General features: G+C 35.2%; 1 protein-coding gene across 1 annotated transcript in view; it reads right to left on the bottom strand.

Moving 5' to 3' along the window:
- The window catches only part of CDH8 (cadherin 8, type 2), a 151,961-nt gene that overhangs the window by 20,197 nt on the left and 110,677 nt on the right, over nt 1-21,087 (bottom strand). Inside the window, exons 9-10 of the mRNA XM_009320251.1 lie at nt 16,854-16,975; nt 9,935-10,052 (exon numbers count right to left, since the gene is read on the bottom strand). Coding sequence (XP_009318526.1) covers nt 9,935-10,052; nt 16,854-16,975 — 240 coding nt within the window. The remainder of the gene's footprint in view (nt 1-9,934; nt 10,053-16,853; nt 16,976-21,087) is intronic.

Below are 21,087 nucleotides of genomic sequence, written 5' to 3' on the forward strand. Positions count from 1 at the left end.
GCAAATTTGTTATAAGCATTCCTTATTAGGTTAATAGTCCCTGGTCACAATGTTGATTGATTTGCTCTCAGAGTTGTGCTTGTTCTGAGTTGTGTTACGTAACACCTTACTTGCTGTATACGTTCCCTGTTGTGCTGTCTATCACCTCTAGGGGCTGAATTAAGGATATCATTTTGCTGTACTGTGTAACACTGGCTTATAATATGATATGATAAAATTACTGTTTGCAAGACTAATCTGGTATTTGTACTCAGCATTGCTCATCTCTGTACTTTGGGAACCATTTCTCGGAAACTAGTACTAATTACACTCCTTACCTTTTCTCCTCGGAAAGCCAATTTATGAGGGAGACGGGGGGGACACTTTCTCCTGCTCCCATCTCTGTACTTTGGGAACCATTTCTCGGAAACTAGTACTAATTACACTCCTTACCTTTTCTCCTCGGAAAGCCAATTTATGAGGGAGACGGGGGGGACACTTTCTCCTGCTCCTTCACCTTCCCGTTCTGCTCCAGGCTAGTTGCAACAGCTTTTGAGAATTTTTCATATCCTTGGGATGTTCAAACTAGCATGGTCCTGTTAATATGTCTTCTGAATGCATGTCAAGTCTTGCTTAGGGTTAAACAACTATTTAAGAATATTGCGGCTACTCCAACCCCCATGACAGGCACTGCAGGTGAACCAGAGAACCAACCCGTACTGATATCCATCACCTCCATACACAAGAAGAAATCTGGGAAGTGAAAGTCATTTCATTTACTAAGGGATTAAGAAGACTTTCTGGAACTTAGCTGCCTGCCAGGTTAAACCGCAACATGCTGTTCTTTCTTTCATCCATGTTCCATATTATTATTACTAAAATAGATTTATTTTCATGTTAATTTGCTGACCAAATTCTTTTCCTCTTCTGTTTTGTTTTCATAACATTTTATCCCTTATTTAGTCTTTTAAAGTCATGGCAGCGTTGTTCACTTTTCTTTAGTTTTATTATGAAATTAAAGAAATAAACTGGAAAAAGAGAGATAAGTATGTTACACGATCTGAGCATGATGAAACTCCTACAGCAGGAAAATTCACAGCTGTCCAATCCATCTCCTCATCATGAGTAAGCACTGCCGTACATATGGTGCACAACACTGACCTCAGATCTTTTTCACTCAGATTGCATCTGGTTCTTAATTAGTTTGATTTATAAAATGAAACATAATTGACGCCTTGGCAACATTATGTTGCTAGCAGCACAAATAATAAATTAAGAATGAGTGAAGTCTCTTCGGTCATGTATGCATAATGGCATGCTGCATATATACGGTATTATCCTGTATTTCATCCCTCACATATTATGCTGTTTTGGGCTGGGTCATGCTTACATAAATATCCTGAAATCGCTATGTAATTGTGATTGATTCAATAGATTAAAAAAAAAGGCGCTCTCTGCAAGGATGTGATGGTGTGGAAATTATTCTTATTTTCCAATGTGCATATACAACTCTTCTGTAGTTGTCTGAAAGTTTGTATTTGTAAGGCTTGGAAAGAAGTTGTCATCACAGAGCTAAACTAAAACAGGACTGAAAGGTTAAACAGCATTTGGAACAGAAGTGCTCCCAGAGAAACACTTTGTCAGCTACAAAACTGTAAAAAGTACAGACGTGCTGGGAAACACAGCAGAGCTGAAGAAGAGCCTACAGATGCCTAAAAAAGGACAATCAGCTTACCAAATGGCCCCCTCCTTGCTGGTTCATTCATCAGGTTGGCCTGTCCAGTCGAATGAAGACTTGATGGATCACATCTGGCTTAGGGCAGAGGAGAGAGGGAATCTGTCTGGAGCCCTGCATCCTGAATACAGGAGAGGAGTGAATAAGGTTTCAGATGGACAGAATAGACAGAATGGTCAAAGCGTGGAGGAGCTTGGTAGCTGAGTTAGCCTTTGAAGAGCTGATTCTATTTTTTTGACATTCAGTTTCAGCTAGAGCAGCTATGTGCACCAAGAGGGATTCATCTCTTTAGCCTACCAAAGTGGTGAAAAACTCATAACCATTGTAAGAAGGTGTAAATCATCCAGATAGGGCTAAAAAGTGTGTTTGCAGAGGAACCACACTTAGTCTTCACCTGTTCTGTGGCTCTAATTAGAAGGGAGTCCAGAAAGAGCAGTGATCTGCATGCAAGAAGTAAGACGGGAAAGACAGCAGAAGCAGGTGTCAGTGAAGGAAGTGGTACACAAAGGATTGGAGTGGAAAAATGCTGGTTTCCCATCTACATTAATGTAATCTTCACTTTATAAAATAACATCACATCCTTCTACGCCAGGGAAGATGTTTCAAATTGCACTCAGTTGATATTCAACATCAAGAAAAAACAGAACATCAGGGAATAACAGAACATAGTCAATAGTGATGATAGTAAAGAAAGAAGGGGGAAAGGAAGCAGAAAGCTATCAGGTATGAAAGATATATACTGAGAATATTTTCACCGACATTCTCAGACCAGATGGGACTAACTCTACTGTACCATGGAAAAGTGAAACCTTGCTAGGACCACAAAATGGTGTAGTAGAAAAGAGTTGAGTATATTACTTCTACTGCAATGTGAAATCATACAATGGAAATGGAAATGCATTCAGTGCCTGGCAAGACAGAACTGAGCGTTACTGGAATGTATTGGGGTCCCTTGGTAATATTATCATTAACTTGAAATTCTATCTGTCTTCTAGAATTTGAGAATAGTTTAAAGATCTGTAGTACCAATTTCCACCTCACATTGCTTATCACTTTATCACTAGCAGAAAGGGCTCATCTTTTTGAGTCTTTAGACACAGCCTATTACTTCACAGGATGACATTACACCTTAGAATTCTGTCAGAGATGTAAAGAAGAAAATTGATTACTCTTCCCACAAAGAATGATCTAACATAGTTTCTGATCCAAAGCAGTTTCAATCAGGTCAATTGTCTAAGGACTAAGGATGAAGGAACCCGAGTATAACAACTAAGGAACTGCATTTCCTCTGCATCTCTTATAAAAACAAATTATTTCAGGGACTCGACACTTACCACCTAATGCACAACCAGTCGTTCCAGGAAAAGTATTTGCACTGGCTGAATACTTTTTTTTGCATATTAATTGAGTGGAGGGAGCGACAGATTCTAGAATCTGTCCTTTCCTTTTTCAGGCCATGATATCCCTGCTTGCCTGCTCCAATAGTGAGGGAGGTAAGGTAGCATAATGTTCTCTTATCACCACACAGCCGGATCATAATTCTTACATGGTTTCCAGCACACAGACCAAGACACACTTGACACGTCACTCAGTGTAGTAGTATAGCTTGCAGATCATAAGTAGAATGTGGTAGTTCAGGCCTATAAATCACATTTAGTTTTTAACTGAGAAAGTTAAGTATGCATCCAAAACATAATTAAGAGTTTTCTGAAATATGATTTAATGTCAGAATAGTCTAAATCCACAGAACTAAAATGTTTCGTGGAGCTAGCTACCTTAATTATGACATGATTTGTTTTGATAAAACTTAGACCTTTTTACTCAGCAAAATATCAACGTCTTCTTTATGCTTTCTTGTTTTAACTTCTATAACTTACAATTTATAACATAAGCAAAAAAGAATTTATTGAACAAAATTTTTCAACCACACTATAAAGGAAATATTTCAATAATTTTACATTAACAAGTTCATTATTAACTATACAATTCATTAAAAAATCAATAATCTGAGGTTGTTCTGGTATCCTCAGTTTATAAAATTGTTGAACCTTGCTATTTAAACAGCTCCAGTTTTAATGCCATGCTGAGAAAAAGATTGATAGTATGATATTTCTAATATGTTTTTTCACACTATGAACACTCCTGGAGAAACATGATGTATGCCTGTGGATGGCAGATTCTGGCACAGAAGTGCCAGATTATAGGTTAGTTTGTGTTTCTTGTTTTTTAATACATTGGAATAATTTATTTTTAACTCCACTACTGTCACACTGAATGCACCTTGCTATGCAAGTATTCCCTATGATTTCTGTTGACAAAACTATGTCTATCAAGAGAGATGCTGAACAATGCTGTTTCCTAGATTATGCAGCACATTATTTTACAATTTTAGATGCAGTCTTCTAGATGTTATTCCATACCACTAATATTGACAGACATGGTAGAAAAATATTTACTTATAGGATGCAAGACACATCTCTGATCACATCACCCAATTTTACTTCTCAAGAAAACCACTAACAAGGATGTGATTTGATATGTTTTAGAATTGTACTTTGAAAGTCTAATTATTGATATATAAAAGAAACGAGCATGGTAATTAAACACATTAGAAGTATATAAGCATGTTCTTTCCCTCGAGAATTGCCATTGTGAAACACCCTCTGGCATAGATGGCAGCTGGGCCACAATGTTTCCCAAGGCTCTTGAAAAATTGCATGAAACTGCAAAATGTATGAGGATTTACTGCTCATATCCAAGGGACCATATGGGTGCTGTTATTCTAGATGTTCATTGTACATCCATCAAGAAATGATGGGTTTAATGATGTCCTTGCTAAGGCAATTTGTACCTGAGGTCAGTGGGTTAACTTTGAAATTGGGCAAACTGGAAGGAGGGCAATGAAATAGCAGTGCCACCTCTTAGCTCTCTGAGGTATATATTTGGAAAGAAAAGTCAATCAAAAACACAGAAGGAGCTTTAGCTGGCAGCTGAGACAATGGCAGAGAGACTTATCGAGAAATGCCAAAAGAAACTGATTCAGGGAAAGAAACTCATTTTAACACATGAGAGTTACTCTTTTGGGAACAAAAGACTCACCCTCCAGGTATGCATTTGACAGATGCTGCTAAAGATATTTTCAGGAAAAAGATGTGGGAAAAATCTAGGTTTTATTACATTAAAAACACAGTGACACAGAAGTTCTTTCAAAAATGAAGTAGGGCTGATAATTTTTTTTTATTATTATTTGGGATATCTAAAAGAGAGGTTGCATGTAACCTCTAACCAGAGGTTGTTTTCTCTGGCTATTTCTAAATAGTTTAGAAATATTTGTTTATTAATGGTAAAGAGGTGATGCGAAATAGCAAATATTTTAAAATAAGTTGTGCAATAGTATACAAAGGCATTCAAGCCAGTTAGTGATTGAAGTGATTGTACCAGGCTATTTCCTTTTAAATACATGACACATTGCCTATACTTTCAAGGCAGCACAATGAGGACATAAGTGACAGATCAAACTTGCCAGATGGAAAGAACAAAAGAAATGGACATTTAAACATGAACAGTCTTGGAGCTAGTATAGGTGTCATAGGTACAATAGAATAAGCATGGCTGAGAATAAATATTACGTTCACTATAGAGAACAGTTCATCACTGAAGTACATATAATGCTTCAATTTAAAAAGAAAAAAAAACCTCTTTACTATGCACTCACTAAAATCAGTTTGGCCCAAATTCAGAGCTCAAATCACCAGATGGACATTAAATATTTTGGGAAGAGGGGAGGCTGATTACTTGTAAGGCTATTGGACTTCTGCAGGAATATGAACGCATGCCATTAAGATGGTTCTCTTAACCCAAAGATGAGGCCTGCCCATGTTCCAAGCAACCCTGTGATTGCTTCTACTTCATAAGCCCTAGTAAGAGGTACGTATTATCACATTTATACAGTAGAGATGCACCATTTCTTTTGTCAGAAGAGTTACTGCATCCAAAAGCACTGCAGAACATTTGATTCGGGTTTTATTCCATTAGGAAACAGAATTTGGCATAAGAAAAATGGAATAGCAATGGAAAGAGCTTTTGGGAAAAACTTTAAGTCTCTTTACAGCAAAGATGTATTTGCTAGTTTTTGAAAGTAAAAATTGCATTGGCAGCATATCAAAATGTTTACATCTGTGAAAACGCTTTTATCACAAAATTCTGTTCTCACTTGAACAACCTAAGGAAACCATAAGAACATTAGGAATTCAATGCTTAAAACAGGTATTGCTGCGAGCGTATTGTTTGGGATGCAGGAGACGATCCATGTACTGGCATTAGATTTTAGGTAACGCTTTGTGAAGACCATTCATCTGAAAAAAGACTGTCAACAAATGCTAATTCCATTTCCAGAGGTCTCATTTCAATTTACTAGTGCCATGACAGTACAAAATCCTTATCAGTTGTCTAAATTCCTGTCAGTTCTTTGTCATTTATTGTGATCCTACAGCTTTTTGGAAGGGTTAATTCCACTCAGCTAAGGAATCTACAACACATTGTTAGAGTGTATCAACACCTGCCTAAACATCAGATATTTTCATCTGAAGTTTTAGTTTTTTTCTGGTTTGAAGTTCATCAGAAACACTACACAAAACATTTATTTTCATTTTTTGCATTTCTGCTCCTATGCAGAAACCCAGCACAAAGACATGTGAAAAGTAAGTGACCAGACAGTCAGTCTATATGAGTTTATGCAGTCAAGGATTTGTTATGTCATGGAGTCACAGGTTTAGTCACCAGGACTAACACAGAAAACATTACATGTTTTTCATGTTGCATTAACTTCTTATGTTTTTATTACATAATTTTATTATTTCTCGTGTCAAGGGATAAAGGTTTATGCATCTGGCAATCTAAATGATCAGTGTTCCTTGCATGACAGTTTGACAGAGTAGGATTGCTTTACTTCAGATTATCAGTAGCTGCCCATTTAGCCAAGGCACAAAGCCTAAGAAAAACTACTCAGTAACAGACATTTGGGCTCAGAAAAGAACAGAAAGAACAGATGAGGAGATATGGAAAATAAAGATCTCTAAGAGATAATCTAAAGACATTCAGTGAGATGTATGATGACATTTAAATTTACATTTTTACCTTACTTACATCAGAAAGGCACTACAGCCTCTAGAGTTTTGGGCATCTTGTCTACAGAAGGAATTCTGTAGACCAAATTTAACAGACCAAACAAATAAAGGATACCAGTATATCATTTCAAGGAACAGATTCTGCTGTGGTCACAGAATAACTTCTATAACACATAATATAATCTTAGGAGAAGTGGGGTTTTTTGTGGTTTCTGATGAAGATACACCGTTGTGTCACTCATTCAAACATATTTGGCAATAACAACGTAGCCAATCATAATACTTGTAGTACATTTAGGCAGCACAGTTAATTACTGAAGTATCATGTGCGCTTGCCTTAGGGCAATCTGGAAAGTTTAAACAATAGAATTAGCTTGCAGGCAACAAACTAAATTAATTCATGGTTATGCTTATGTTCCATATAGCAAGAGAAAATTCCAAAATACATTCATCTTATATATTCTTTAGTATGAGGGACAGAAACAGAACATCACAGCTTTCTTCCCATGGCAGATGCCAAACTGCATTGTTTGCATACTAGTGCCGCCAGATCAGATAACATCATTACTTTGTGAAGTAGACAAGTAATTGCCAAATGCCACAATGTTACCTAAAGCTCAAAAGAGGAATCCCAAAGGGTAATATAATTTCACAAATGCTCTTGAGGAGGGGTACTTTCATCTATCTCTGCACTTGAGGGAATTTTGGAGAAAGGCAAGATATGAAAAATCATTTAAATAAAGAAAAAAAAATCACTAATTCTAGCAAATAAAAGATTGAGTTTCTATATTAGGTTTCCTGAGAAAATGCAATCCATTTCTAATATCCGTAAAAGGATAGCATTTCTTCAGCAGCCATCAAGGCAGTCTCTGTCACCTTGAAGAATTTTGCAGGGCCAAGAACATGGGAGGAAGTTGAGGCTGAGGTCACAGTCAGAAAGATGTCAAGGATCTTGCCCACCAGTATGAGGAAATGTTTTTCTGTTCCAAGCCTAAGTGGGTTGTGCACTGATCTGATCCTCAGAAACGCAATTCTCCAGAAATGAGAGTAGGGTTTGTTATAGGCACTTTCTTACATTGCTTCTAGTAAACCACACGAAACTGGCTTTTGGACAGCCCAGATGCTCATTAGTACAACTAAGGAGAAATTTGACTTGTGAGTTCAGTTTTTTTAGGAATACTGGAGTTTTTTCAACAAGAATAATCGCTCATGCTTATTTAGCAGATATGTGCAAGACAAAGTCATGGTCAAGTTCATTGTTTAAGTGGCATAACTAAATAAAGACTTACTAAAGATTTATGATGTTTAAATGACACAAAACCTCACCTCAACCAAATTATACCCTGATTTTGGCTTTGACAGGAATATTTGCTTTCTGTGGGAGATCATGTTCCAGCGTCAACCATAGACCGCATCCCTGGCTGAGCAATCTTGAGAGAAAAGGATGGTACGCATAGTTGGAATTTTATTCTTGGATACCGAAAGATTAAATCAGAAAAGTCTCTTCAAGTGCATTTTTAATTTCAAGATATTTCAGTTGGTTGTTTTAAGAGGATTTACACATTTAACTGATTCAAATGCATTAAAAACTGCGTAAAACTGAGTGGCAATGTTGTAACAAAATTTGACTTATTTTTCTAAACCATGTTATATAGAAAGGTTCCTCACTCCCACTCAGATCAGGAGTCATTTTGCCATTGGCTGTGACTAGGAGTAAGAGTGGGTCTTAAATGGGTAACCGATTGGAAGGAAAAGGCTAATTAGTGATGAGCTAAGTATTTAAACATGAAGAGAAATGCTAAGACCTTTTTTACTTTTCATGCTGTGCAAAGCAAACCACCTCACATTTAGGATGCTTAATTCAATTTCTGTTACACTACTGATGATCATGAAATGCATTTTGAAGAGGTTTGTTTTATCTTCTCCTGTAAGTGCAGAAAACATACAGAGACTTATTTCCTACATGAAAATACAAACATAAGTAGAGACGCGCACAGAGAAAAACATACCTAATGAAAAATTCAGGATATATGTAAGCAGATTTAAGAATTTAGGTTTTTATAGTATTATTTAACAAAATGGTGCCATCATTCTCCTTGGTTGGAACAGCTAGAATAAAAAATGAAAACAGCATTTTCTCCTTTTTTAACATTACATGTATTACTTTTACACGCATGCACATACACCTCACACATACATCTTCCTATTAGTAATGGACTAAATAGGGATATCCTTCATTATCATTTCAAATAAGAGAATTAAGAGACTGAATTTAACTAAAATGCCTGACAGGGTAGTGTTTTAAAAAAAAAAAAAAAAAAAAGCCAAGGGGGGAAAACTTTACTGAATATTCAAGTAAGTACAAATACATAAAGCACTATTTATGGCATTCTCGTGATCATTCCTAGCTCTTGCTTACATGACCTTCAAATATATCTGTGTGCCAAAGAAAAGGATCAGTGTAAATTTATTGCTCAACAATATTAAATGGGTCTTTTTTTCCATCACTCATGAAATTCCACTTGGATAGTACTACAAAATGACATTATGCCCTTCCAGAAGTGCTCTAAAGCTTAGTGATACAAAGTGCCTTTCTGGGCTTTGCTGACCTGGCAGATTTCTCTTTCTAATAAAAGTGCCTAACTGAAATACTTCGGAACCTTTATACACACAACAAACAGGCTTAAAAGGTGTTTCCTTTGGTGGATTTAGTAGATACTTAATTTTATGCTCCCATCTATATCCAGTCAATGTAGGATCAACATTTATTTATCAACATAGTTTCAGATTTTCATCTTACAGCATATCTCTGGAATTTCAAATTAATAGAAATAAAACAGGCAGTAAATCCATCCTTTCGTTTTATTTAAGCCAGTGAGCTGTCTTCTGGATCTAAATTCAGTATTCATTTTACTTTCTTCATAGCTACTGTAAAGATATTGGAAATAGCTTAAGAGGTATAAATGAAGGTACCATTAAACAGATTATCTACATTGTAATTGCCCAAGGGACAAACTGGTAAAGTAACTGGAAGTCAATAAAGCAATTCAAAACTAAGTTGTTCAGATACACATTATATATGTTTTATATTTACCTTCATTTTTCTTGATGGTGAAATTTGGATTGTTGATCATTTCAGGAAGAAGACTGTACAGGAAATAATGCCCATTTTTAGGATCATCTTTGTCAACGGCACTGACAATCTGAATTACCTACAACAGAAAATGCTCTCATTAAGCATTCACACTCCTGATAAACATACAGTATAGAAAAAAACATTCCATTCTATCGGACACATTCTCAACTGTCTACATGCCAGATTAAAAATGTTAATTTATGATCTTGCAAGGCTTTTACAGACCTTAGACTGAAAGTCTGGGGAACAGGGACTGTATCTGGCCCATTTAAACTGTTCCCAGAACAAGGAGGCAGACAATTAGGAGAGACAGGTGCATAAGAGAGGCCGGTAAAAACTGCTGCTGATTTAGGCAGGTAATAAATTATTATTCAGCAATAAAGAAGAAGGAAAACTGTGTTTCAGAAACACTCATGATGCTTACAGTAGTCTTTCATGCACATAGCAATGCTTCTCACTGGACCAAAATGTATAATCTATCTTTAATCCTTTCTCCTTTCCCCCACCACCATTTTTTAGTTCATTGAATAAATATTTTTTTAAAATTAACTTTTGGTGTGAAGTTTTATACAATAAATAATCTAATCTGAAAAAAAGAGAAAATATCTAAGTCTATATTTGGATCTTTTCCTTAATTTTAATAAAACCTCAGTTATTCCTGTACTAGGAATATAGGTTTGTTTTAAAATATCTTTCTTAACAAATGATTCCCAGAATAATGCAGGATACTATGGTTAGAAGAGGAGAGAGTGTTTGGATAGTCCGAATAACTTTGAATAATCTAATAACTTTGTAGGAAGCACCTCATAATGATTTATATGACCAACTACAGTATCTGCAGTGTATTTACCTCCATTTACCTCTTTTACCTCCAATATTACTCAGAAAGATACTGCAGTTGATCATCTTCAAATCATACAGAGCTGCATAGGAATATGAAAGCAGGAAACATTATTTTAAAATAATCAGGAGGTTTGAAATTTTTTTTTTATATTTGGTGTAATTACTTTTGATTCCAAGTATTTTCCATAGAAGTAGAAACAAAGACGACTATGGACCCAGATCCCACACTCAGAGTTGAATTTCAGTGGTAGTTAGCTCATGCTAGATGAAATTTATAAGAAATTTAATGAGAATTATTGACCTTTCCCATGTCCACTGAATTCAATAACATTTTTGTCTTATGTAGTTATTTTTGTAATGCCTAAAGCAACTGACCAATAATTTCTTGGACAATCAAATTCAAATTAGGAATCACGACAAATTTCATTTTTAGAGAGTAAAGTAAAAAATGGAGTCAGGGTCTGATGCTGTCCAAATTCATAGAGTTATACTTTAAATTTTTAAAGTTTCACTAACAAAATGCTAATAACTAATATTTTATACTGGTTTTATCGCAAGAGAAAGGACTATCAATCTGTATATGTTACATATACGATAATAGTCAATATCCCGTTCTTTCTTCTATGTTCTTCAAGAGTCAAAGAAAGGATAAAATCTTACTAGATAACCACAAGAAGCAACATCAAAACATAAACATTTGAAATTATGTATGTAAAAAGATGTGTGAACAGGTATTGATATAGGCATACATAATTTGTAAGACAACCTAGAAAGAAATTTGAGACAATTAATTCCTTGCCTAATCATATTCTGGATAGGTCAGATTTATTATCAAAAATTACTGGAAGAAGTTTTAGATTGTTTAAATACCACATAAATAGATTCTCTTTTTTGATAACTGCATCTGCCAAGGTGGAAACCTTGACTGATATGATTTCAAACACATGTATTAAAAGAGATGGGCCAAAAAATGCCTAACATAGCTTTTGCTTAAAGAAGTAGATCTCCAATTTAATAGCTGCATAATGGATCCTAGAGAGCAACGCGGTGTCAGAAAATATAAACAGCTGAAAAATACATAAGCAGATGTTGTCTGTCCCACTACAGAGATGGACCCATTTACAGATGTGGAACTTTTTTCAGCTTTCTCTTTGCAGAGGTGTAAGATACTAAACTACACACGTGTGTTGGGCCCAGGGCTGGAGTAGGTACTAGTAATTCTGCATCACAGGTAAGTGCAATTTAGAATGGAATACCAAACAAGAATCTTTAGACAGATACATTTTATGATTGTTCCATTTTTCACACACTGCTAGAATAGGAAAGCAATAGGGTAAAGGACACAGTGAAGTCTGGAAGGTCAACTGCACATAATAGGTGCAGTTTATCAGATGGTTATGCAATTTTATCTCTACTGGCTACACAACTGTTAATTCTTTCCAGCATTATGTAAGAGAGTTGACTGTAAAAATTCACTTCCCTGTCTCCAGGTTTTCAACTAATATACCTGAAAGCCAGTAGCCAAAAGCATTTGCAATAGAGGTTTTCAGCTCACAGAAATTTTATGAAATAAGCTTAGAATATCATCTAGATTGGAAATTTTCAAGAAATAGAAACTGGGCATATTCTTTGTCCCTTTTTTTTTTTTCCAGTAACTATAGGTACCTCTTAATATCCTATAGAATTCTTTCTTATATTTCAGTTCTTTCCATCCATTCCCTTCATTGTTTACCAAATCATTCTTTCTCTGAAAATGCACTGAAAATTATATGCAAAAGACAGGCTTAGTGGAATACTACATTTGTTGTGTTACATGCACACATCAAGGAATTAAGAGTTAGTGTTCCCATAGCAACCTTATTTCTTTGTGCATTTGCATTAAAATAAGCTCTTAAAATAAAAAAAGCATAACATATATACAGTGATACAAAGCTGCTGTATCTTTTACTCCATAGGGGTGAGAAAAGTCCAGTAATTCTCATTACCACATTTTTATTAGTATGTTGATGAGCATACTTTATTGCTCAGTGTTGTGTGATCACGTAATGGAACACTACTGAAGTAATTCTCCAACTCTTAATTTGTGGTTCATAACATGGTAGAGAATCTTCCAGGGCTGACCTGCTTTACCTATCACTACAGATGTTTTTTTTCCTTCCTAGTAATAACGTGCATAACAAAGGTGTTCCATATAACAAAATTGGTCAATACTAATAATAAAGAAAACAAGAACTGATTTTTTCACTATGTATCCATAAACACTACGTGAAAGTTAATAACCCTTTGGCTGTTCAATCTTGAAATTTCTGAAATTCTTCCATGTAAAATTTCAACTTTGATGTGGTGTTAACAATTCATGCATATGTTTGATTCTGTACATACATTTAGTAGAAACATAGTAAATCAGCATATTTTGCGTAACAGGCAGCTCTGGATTGAAATTAATAGTTAAATGATCCCCTAGGACAACTTGGCATTATAGTCTGCAGGTTCGTATTGCATTTCTACAAAGCCACATATGCCTGAAATAATATTTATAAAAGATTACCAGTATAATCATAGTGAATGATGTAGAAGGATAAACAGCAAAACGAAGTTCTTATCAACGTATCATAACTATCTACGTGCGATTTTAATATATGATACTGTTTAAAAGTCTTTCCCTGCAATGCAACTTGTTAACCTAACATAGAGTGGTTCCTTATCATTAGTAAACTGTTCCCTACTTTTATTAAAACTGTTCTTCCAACTCTGAAAAAAACTTTTGCAGTTACATTGGTGTTCATGGTTATTTCTGAATTACTTTGCAGACTCATAATACTATAATCAGTAGACTCTTCACAGTACAATTTTAACTTTGCCTTTTCAGCTAGAGCCAGCCCTTTACTGCTAGAACCTGCATTTCGCCATTTAAATGAGCTTTGACTCTTCAGAGAGACAAAGATCTACCTGAAGATTTCTTCCATTAGAAAAAGCCACTTCTATTAGGAGAACTGAATAAAATAGGGACAAATTGCGAGAGACTGGAGGAACATTGTACTCAGTTTTATATTGCTTTAGTTTGAACACTGGCTTGAGCACTGATAGGTCATTGTCTGCACTACTTAAGTGTTTGAAAATTTTGTAGCTTTGTTTTGAGCAAACAGCACTTCACTGGAAGTCTGGGTACGGACTGGGAACAGTGAGTGAGGCACTTTTCTTACTCAATAATACAGATGTTCTGTTCTAGGAGTATAGGAAAATAGTTTACCTGGGCTGGAGAACAATCAACTGCACAGCTACAGCCAGCAAAACCATGAATGTTCTGGCTTTAGTAAGTGGAATTATGCAAAAAAAGGAATAATAGGGAAAGGCATGAGCTGGTTTATGGTTAGCTTAGAGGTACTGTAACAGTACATTCAAATCTTTTTTTTCTCCCCCCCCTAAAACTGACAAAAAACATTTCTGGCAACTTTCTGTTGTGTGTAAAAATGTGCAAGGAGCACATAAATATGTGCATGGACAAATACATTTCCTCCTCCTCTCCCTCTCCTCTCCTACTTGCTGTAGTACCTCTACTGTTAGAGGTAGGTTAAAGCAAGGAAAATGCATCTGGCAATGTTATACATCAACAGTTTTTAATACATTCTGTCACATCATCAGCAGCTGCACTTGCCACTTGCAATTATATCAGAACCCAAAATAGAACGCTTAGAAACTGAACAGGAATAGATGGTTCAATATATTTAGGGGCTGCAAATAAGGTTTCATAAAAGGTTCAAATGTAATCTCCCTTATGGTAATTCAAATTTGATTTAAACTTAGATTTAAGTTGAACTGCAAATGTAAATGGATTGGAATACCATAACACAACTGTGCCTTTCCTGCACATGTAACATTCAAGTTTAAACTTTGGAGAAGTAGCCAAATTAGGCTTTTGCTACTATGTAAGAGAGTAGTGTCTTTCTTATATTAGCTATTTCATAGCTGATACATATTTAATTTTTTGAATTCTACATCTTGACTGATTAATATGATTTCTTCCAAAATTTGAATATAGAATAATAAGCATAAGAAAAACCAATCAGGTAGTGTAGATACTAGAATCTTTACAGGACCAGATACTTTTTGAATGATGACTTAAATTTAGAACTTAACCTTGTGATTATTCTGGACTGGTTACTGTTCCAATAATGTTATTTGTTTAAAACACAGAATGAATTGCAGGATCAGTGCTACCTCATCCATGCTGGCAGCCAAATATTTAATAACCATCTGTAAAGTTCACACAAGGATTCATGCTCAAGACTAACATCTGCCATCAGATCAAGAGTGTAAAAGGTGATGGTAAGATGAAGAATTTCATGGTTTAATGAAAGTTTTCCGTAAGTGCTTAACCAAAAGCCTCTTTTACCAGCTGACTCTTAATCATCTCATTTATTGTTTTATTCCAAAGTGAAATGTGAACATTTTTCACCATCTCTTAAACCACATGAAATTTGATAGGAATACCTAGATAAATATATTCAGAAAACACTGTGCAACACATTTCAGGGAAGCTTACTGAGCCCTGGATAAAGGTATACTCATTAGAATTTAATATATCCTAGAAAATGTAACTACTCAGCATCTAAAATCCACCTTGAGCTAAACAGAAATCCACTCTGAGCTAGAAGAACTCAAATACCAACAGTAAGATAACTGTATACCCATAAGGGTACATTTCAATAATCTGCTTTTCAGTGGTTAGAGAGAATTCTCATTTCTTAAATGACACATTTTTGACACCTTTTTAATAAACAAAAAGGGGTGCTAGAAGTCAAATCATCTTCTGTAACAATCCAGTCTTGGCAGAGGTAGGTTGTCATATACTACTATATAGGTTGTTATTTAATACTACTAAAAGAAAATAATTTCTTAACTCTATTGTCAGGTAACCTTCTTTGGAGAATAGTGAATTTAATGCCTAACACCCACATGAGATACAGGAATAGTTGGATTAACAAGACTAGTGTCATGCTGTCAGCTGCTGTTTATTTAAATAAAATGTCACAATCTAGAAATAAATTAGAAAGTTTAAAAACAGTGAATTGTTGTAACGTACAGTGTTTCTCAAGCTGGACAAAAGTTACATCTCATTTACACTGCATTACTTTATAAAAGTCTGTGCATTTTCTTGAATCTTTATCTTGTCATTTATGTGGCATATGAGATATTCTTCCCTGTTTCTGTATATTTGTCCTTCAAAATGCCTGCCTTTTAAGAAATCTGTTTCATTTTCTTTGAAAAAGTCTATACAGGTTAAATCTTGCTTCTGATATCTTGCTACGTTTATTTCACCTTGTAGAGTGTTACATAAATTCCTTTGCCAACACTTTTATTTCATTAAATCAAGAAGCAAATAACCTGTTTTTTGGGTTTTTGTTTTGTGAAGTATACTGAAAATTTGAACTCCAATTCTCCAACACCCCATCCCTCTTTAGATATTTTACATGCAGTTTCAATTTACTTGACTTTCCATCAAGTTCTGGTTTGCTTTCTTGTTTTTTCCCAGTTGTCATAGAAATGTGAGTAAGAACTAAATACATAGCGATTATAAGTGAGATATGGGTAAGGGGAAATGGTTTTATTGTTTTAAGTGTTTCTTCTAAATTATACCTGGGACCAGCTGCAATATAGTTCAATAATTGAATTGGAATTCAGGCTGGATTATACTTTTACCTACACACATGAACCTATGAAGCAACGAGCTCCATCAAACAGAGTGGAAACAGGGGGAGCTTAAAGACACTCAGTATTTTTTGTGGATATTGTCCCAAGTTACCTACCTTTAATTTAAAACCTATACTACAAAAAATACACATGTCCATATATAGAGAGATGTACCACAGAATATGATCATAGGTTTATCTTAAATGAATGTTAAGAGTTGTTAGCATGAACACATAGGCACATATTTTGGAAATAAAGATAAGATAAGATAAGATGACAGGGAGAAACTACACCCCATTCTCACACACCAAAGTACACAACATAAAACCATGGAGACACTTACTTGTCCAGGCTTTCCATTCTCACATAAAAAGGCTTCGTGCTCTGATGCAAACTCAGGAGCGTTGTCATTTACATCAAGAACTTTGATAGCAACAGGCACCCGGGACACTTGACTGTGGTTCCCTAAGAAAAGAAAGCAAAGCATAAAAGGTAAGCATATTTAATTTGGGACTGATACTGTAAATGCTTACACAGTAACCATACTCTTCCTGTCTTCTGTCCTTCCTTAATTGGGTTGTCTTATCTGTAATGGATCGTAGAGTTGGAGCACGAGATAAAGAAGGATGGCCAGTATTTTATGGTTGGAAAGAATAAATAGATCCCTATTGCAAACAGCATTTGTTGGAGATTAGCTCAATGAAGACCTTTCTTGGACTAAATTGGTAAGATTTTTCTTTGATGAAGTTTGTATTGTTTTATTGATAAAGTCCATTATACATGGAAAAGGGAAGGCTGTAAACAACACAGATTTATTTCTTTGTTTATCTTTGGCAGAGCACAGAGCGTTTTACTCTATTAGTTGTTCTGACTGCACATCTATTATTTCTTCATTACAAATACGATTAATGTGGAGGCACACATTGTGAGAAAGATAGATGGTAGATTGACATAGGCAAAACTAGATAGTACTTCGGACTATTAAAGCACTTTGATTCATCTGCTAATGACCAAAAATGTGGCCTGTGAACTTCTTTCTTCACTGAAATAAAGCTTCATTATTTATAATGTAAAGCTATTTTGCATAAAAGTCTTTGTCACTGAAAAGAGTAGAATAACCTTGTTAAGCTGTAAGGAAAGAAAAACTAAATCAACAGTTCGCATTCTACTTTGAACACATTTCACAGTCAGTTTCTAGTGTCTTTCCTTCAATTCAGTACAGCTAATTTTATTTAAGAGACTATTTATAAATATTTTAGATTATTTTTTCCGAAGAGCAAAAACATGAATTCAGTTTAAACTGAGGTGACCACTGTTCTATAGCACATGCATACCTCTACAAGTAACTCAATACTAGTTTCAAAATCCATCTCTTAGTGAGTATTGTTTTACAACCATACTATTTTATCTTGTTTATATCATCAACAATTTGAAGAACTGCACACCTTGTGAATTAAAATCTGGGTCTGACTTGTAATTGAACTACGTGCTTTTGCCTGAATTATTACTGCAGGCAAGAAAGCTGCTACCATAAGTCAGGGTATCAACTTACAGTTGTCGTGACAGCTTAGCAGCTGCCCAAAGCTGCCATCAGTCCATGGGTTCTGTTCTCTGGCAATACAGAACTGGCTTAGGGGAAGGCAGGACAGAAGTTCCTATTGCTTGGTATTCAATGTACCTCTCATAACAAATGTCTACAAAGTAGAAGCACGTCAGGCTCCACCAGTGGACAGGTAGCAACTGGTGGCAGCCCTACAAGTGGTAGAGATGATTAAAGGAAGGATCGCTATATACACTGTATTTTCTGTGGTTTCCGTCAAAGTTAATTGTGTTGTGACCTAATCAAACCCTACCTCTTGCATCCTTTTTTTTTCCTTGTACACTAAAGACAGACATAATTTTTGAGGCTCCAGCTATAAATCTAAATGTGTAAATTTCAATTGCTCTACTAACATTACTTTGACATAGCATAAAAATAACTATTTCAAAAGACACAAAACCAGGCTATCACCAAATGTACTAGTGCTATAAACAAAGACTTTACGTTTGCTGGATAGCCTGAAATATTAAAATTCCACCTGTATAGGATATGGAAGATTGCAAGACACCAGACTTTAAATGCTTCCCATTTGAAGGAGTCAAAGGTTTTTGTTCAGAAAGAAACATGTTACAGAAGAAAAAGAAATCCCCACCAAAATATTGTAAGAGTAGTATTTATGTCCATTTTACATCATATGATCTTACTTATTAACAGGAGACGTGAACACTTATGTCATGAAATAATAATGTATTTGAAATCAAATAAAAATTAATATGCAAATCATGAATCCCAAACATTTTAAACACATTTTTTTATCTTAACTTGATAAAAATACAGACAATGAATCTTGAGGTTATCAGAATTCTCAGCACTAGTGTCATATTTAAACACTAACGATTTACTTTTATCTAAATTAATGAAAGGATGGCAGTTCACATTTTAAAGACATTACAGAGAAATGTAATTAATTAGATAAGCTTCTAAAGAAATTATTCATGTCTCTTGTGACTGCCCCCAAAATGTTTGTCTTTCATCAGAAATACAAACATTAAATTTAAAGAAATTATAATTAGAAACTTGATGAGAATTCATTTAAAAAATTAATTTACTAAACACAAGAGAGACCCAATTGGTTTGGAAATCTCCAAACAAGGGGATATCCACCGCCTATTAGGGTACTTGTGATGATGATGAAATTTATTGTTGAGAAAGAGAGAGAGAGAGAGAGACAGAGAGGGAATTTTATCTACTGCTTGTACCGCCCACCACACTGAATACATTGCATTATTTTGTCATTGCAAACTTTTCAATTAAATTTCACTTTATGCTAAGTGTTTTCCCTGTAAATAAAAATCACACTAAGCATACCTATTCAAACAAATTAATGCATTCTCACTAAGCAAATCCAGATTTCACTCATGGATGAAAACACCATCAAGATAGAATAGTTTCATCTGTCCGTTTTTGTACTTTTAATGTCTGCAAACTTCCCAGTGGTAAAACACATATGCAGAGGATGTCCCTCTCAATTTTAAATCTATCGCTGTTAACAATGCCCAATATCCTTGAACTAAAAGTAGAAAGTGATTGATGTGGATCCACTGATCCACAGAGCACACAAACTGTTATGTTTGCCTGGGCAACTGTCCTTCATACAGTTGGCCTTTACACTGATTAGTACTCAATGTTCAGAACTTTTCCTCATTTGTATGAATGCAGAGTCAGTTCTTTCTAAACTAGTGACAAAACTGAGTTTTAATTACTGGGGTTTTATTTGTTTGGTTTGGGTTTTTTTCCCAGTGAACCATCCAGTCAATTAAGGGAGAATCCCAGAATTAAGGGAGACTGACTCTTCTTGCATTTCCCACGTAGATAGTTAAGATGGATTGCTTAAGTTCCAATCCATTATTTTTTGCAAAATCATAAAAGAGCATAAAGTTAGAGACAATCTCTCTCTAAGGAATTAACTGAATTTGTAAAAACCTCACCACCTGTATTTACTGTGATGCACAGTTTAAAAAGACCTACCTTGAGTCTTGCAATACAAGTATATCATTAGGACTAGTACTTGAGAAGCAATGGCTCGGTTTGAAATCTTAGCACACCGAGGTGCAAGATTAAAAAATATTGAGAAAATTTACAGTAGTCTAGTTTACCAAAACTCTTTTCAGAGTAAGGCTGCATGGAAGGACTTTGTTTTTAATTTCAAATACATTCAGTTGGTTATCTGTGGACACCACTGCCACAGCACAGCATGCAGCTATAAGAAACACATATGCAAATTTTGTACATAATTTCCTAGAAGTACAGCGCTTTTATGTGTCTGCTGAAGTCTCAATTACTTCCCACAGTTCTAAGATCCAGTAGTCTGCTGTAGATGAGCACAGCACACACACAAAGAAAGGAACGTCTAGACAGATAGAAGGAAAGGATGACTCAATGTAAAAATAACTAGTGGAAGTTACTAGTGATAACAAATAAATTTCCAAAAATAATGGAAAGTTCAGCTGAGTTTAGAAATGCATATTGAAAGGTTTACAAGAATTATAAGCACCTAAAAAGCTCTTCTGCTTTTCTCCTCAGTTCTCAGGATTCTATTGGCACATTAACTGCTTGAAATACACACCTTGTTGGTACTCAACTTTGAGTAACGTACCCATTGAAACTTACTCAAGATTAAAAATGGCTGCAGAGTTTGATACAAAAATGAAGAGATAGATGAGGTAAAGTCAAATTTAAAAAATCCTGTTGTCAAGCCATTTAGTGTCTCCAAACCTGAACTTTTGGAGGCTACAGACCCACGCTAGTTCTTGTTGTGATCAACACATCCTGGAAAAACCCTACCTTTCTGAGATGGGCATGTACCATTGGAAATTTATAATGCAAAGCACTGAGCATTGTTAATATTGTTCCTGCATGCAGCAAGTAATACTAGGAGTAACTAGAGCTTATAAATGAAATTTTTGGTCTTGTGCCATAACTAACAGAACATAATGCAGCTATTCAACTCCCACAAACACTTAAACATTTCATAAAC

The sequence above is a fragment of the Pygoscelis adeliae genome, unplaced genomic scaffold (assembly GCF_000699105.1).
Source record: "Pygoscelis adeliae isolate BGI_AS28 unplaced genomic scaffold, ASM69910v1 Scaffold62, whole genome shotgun sequence".
NCBI lineage: Eukaryota > Metazoa > Chordata > Aves > Sphenisciformes > Spheniscidae > Pygoscelis > Pygoscelis adeliae.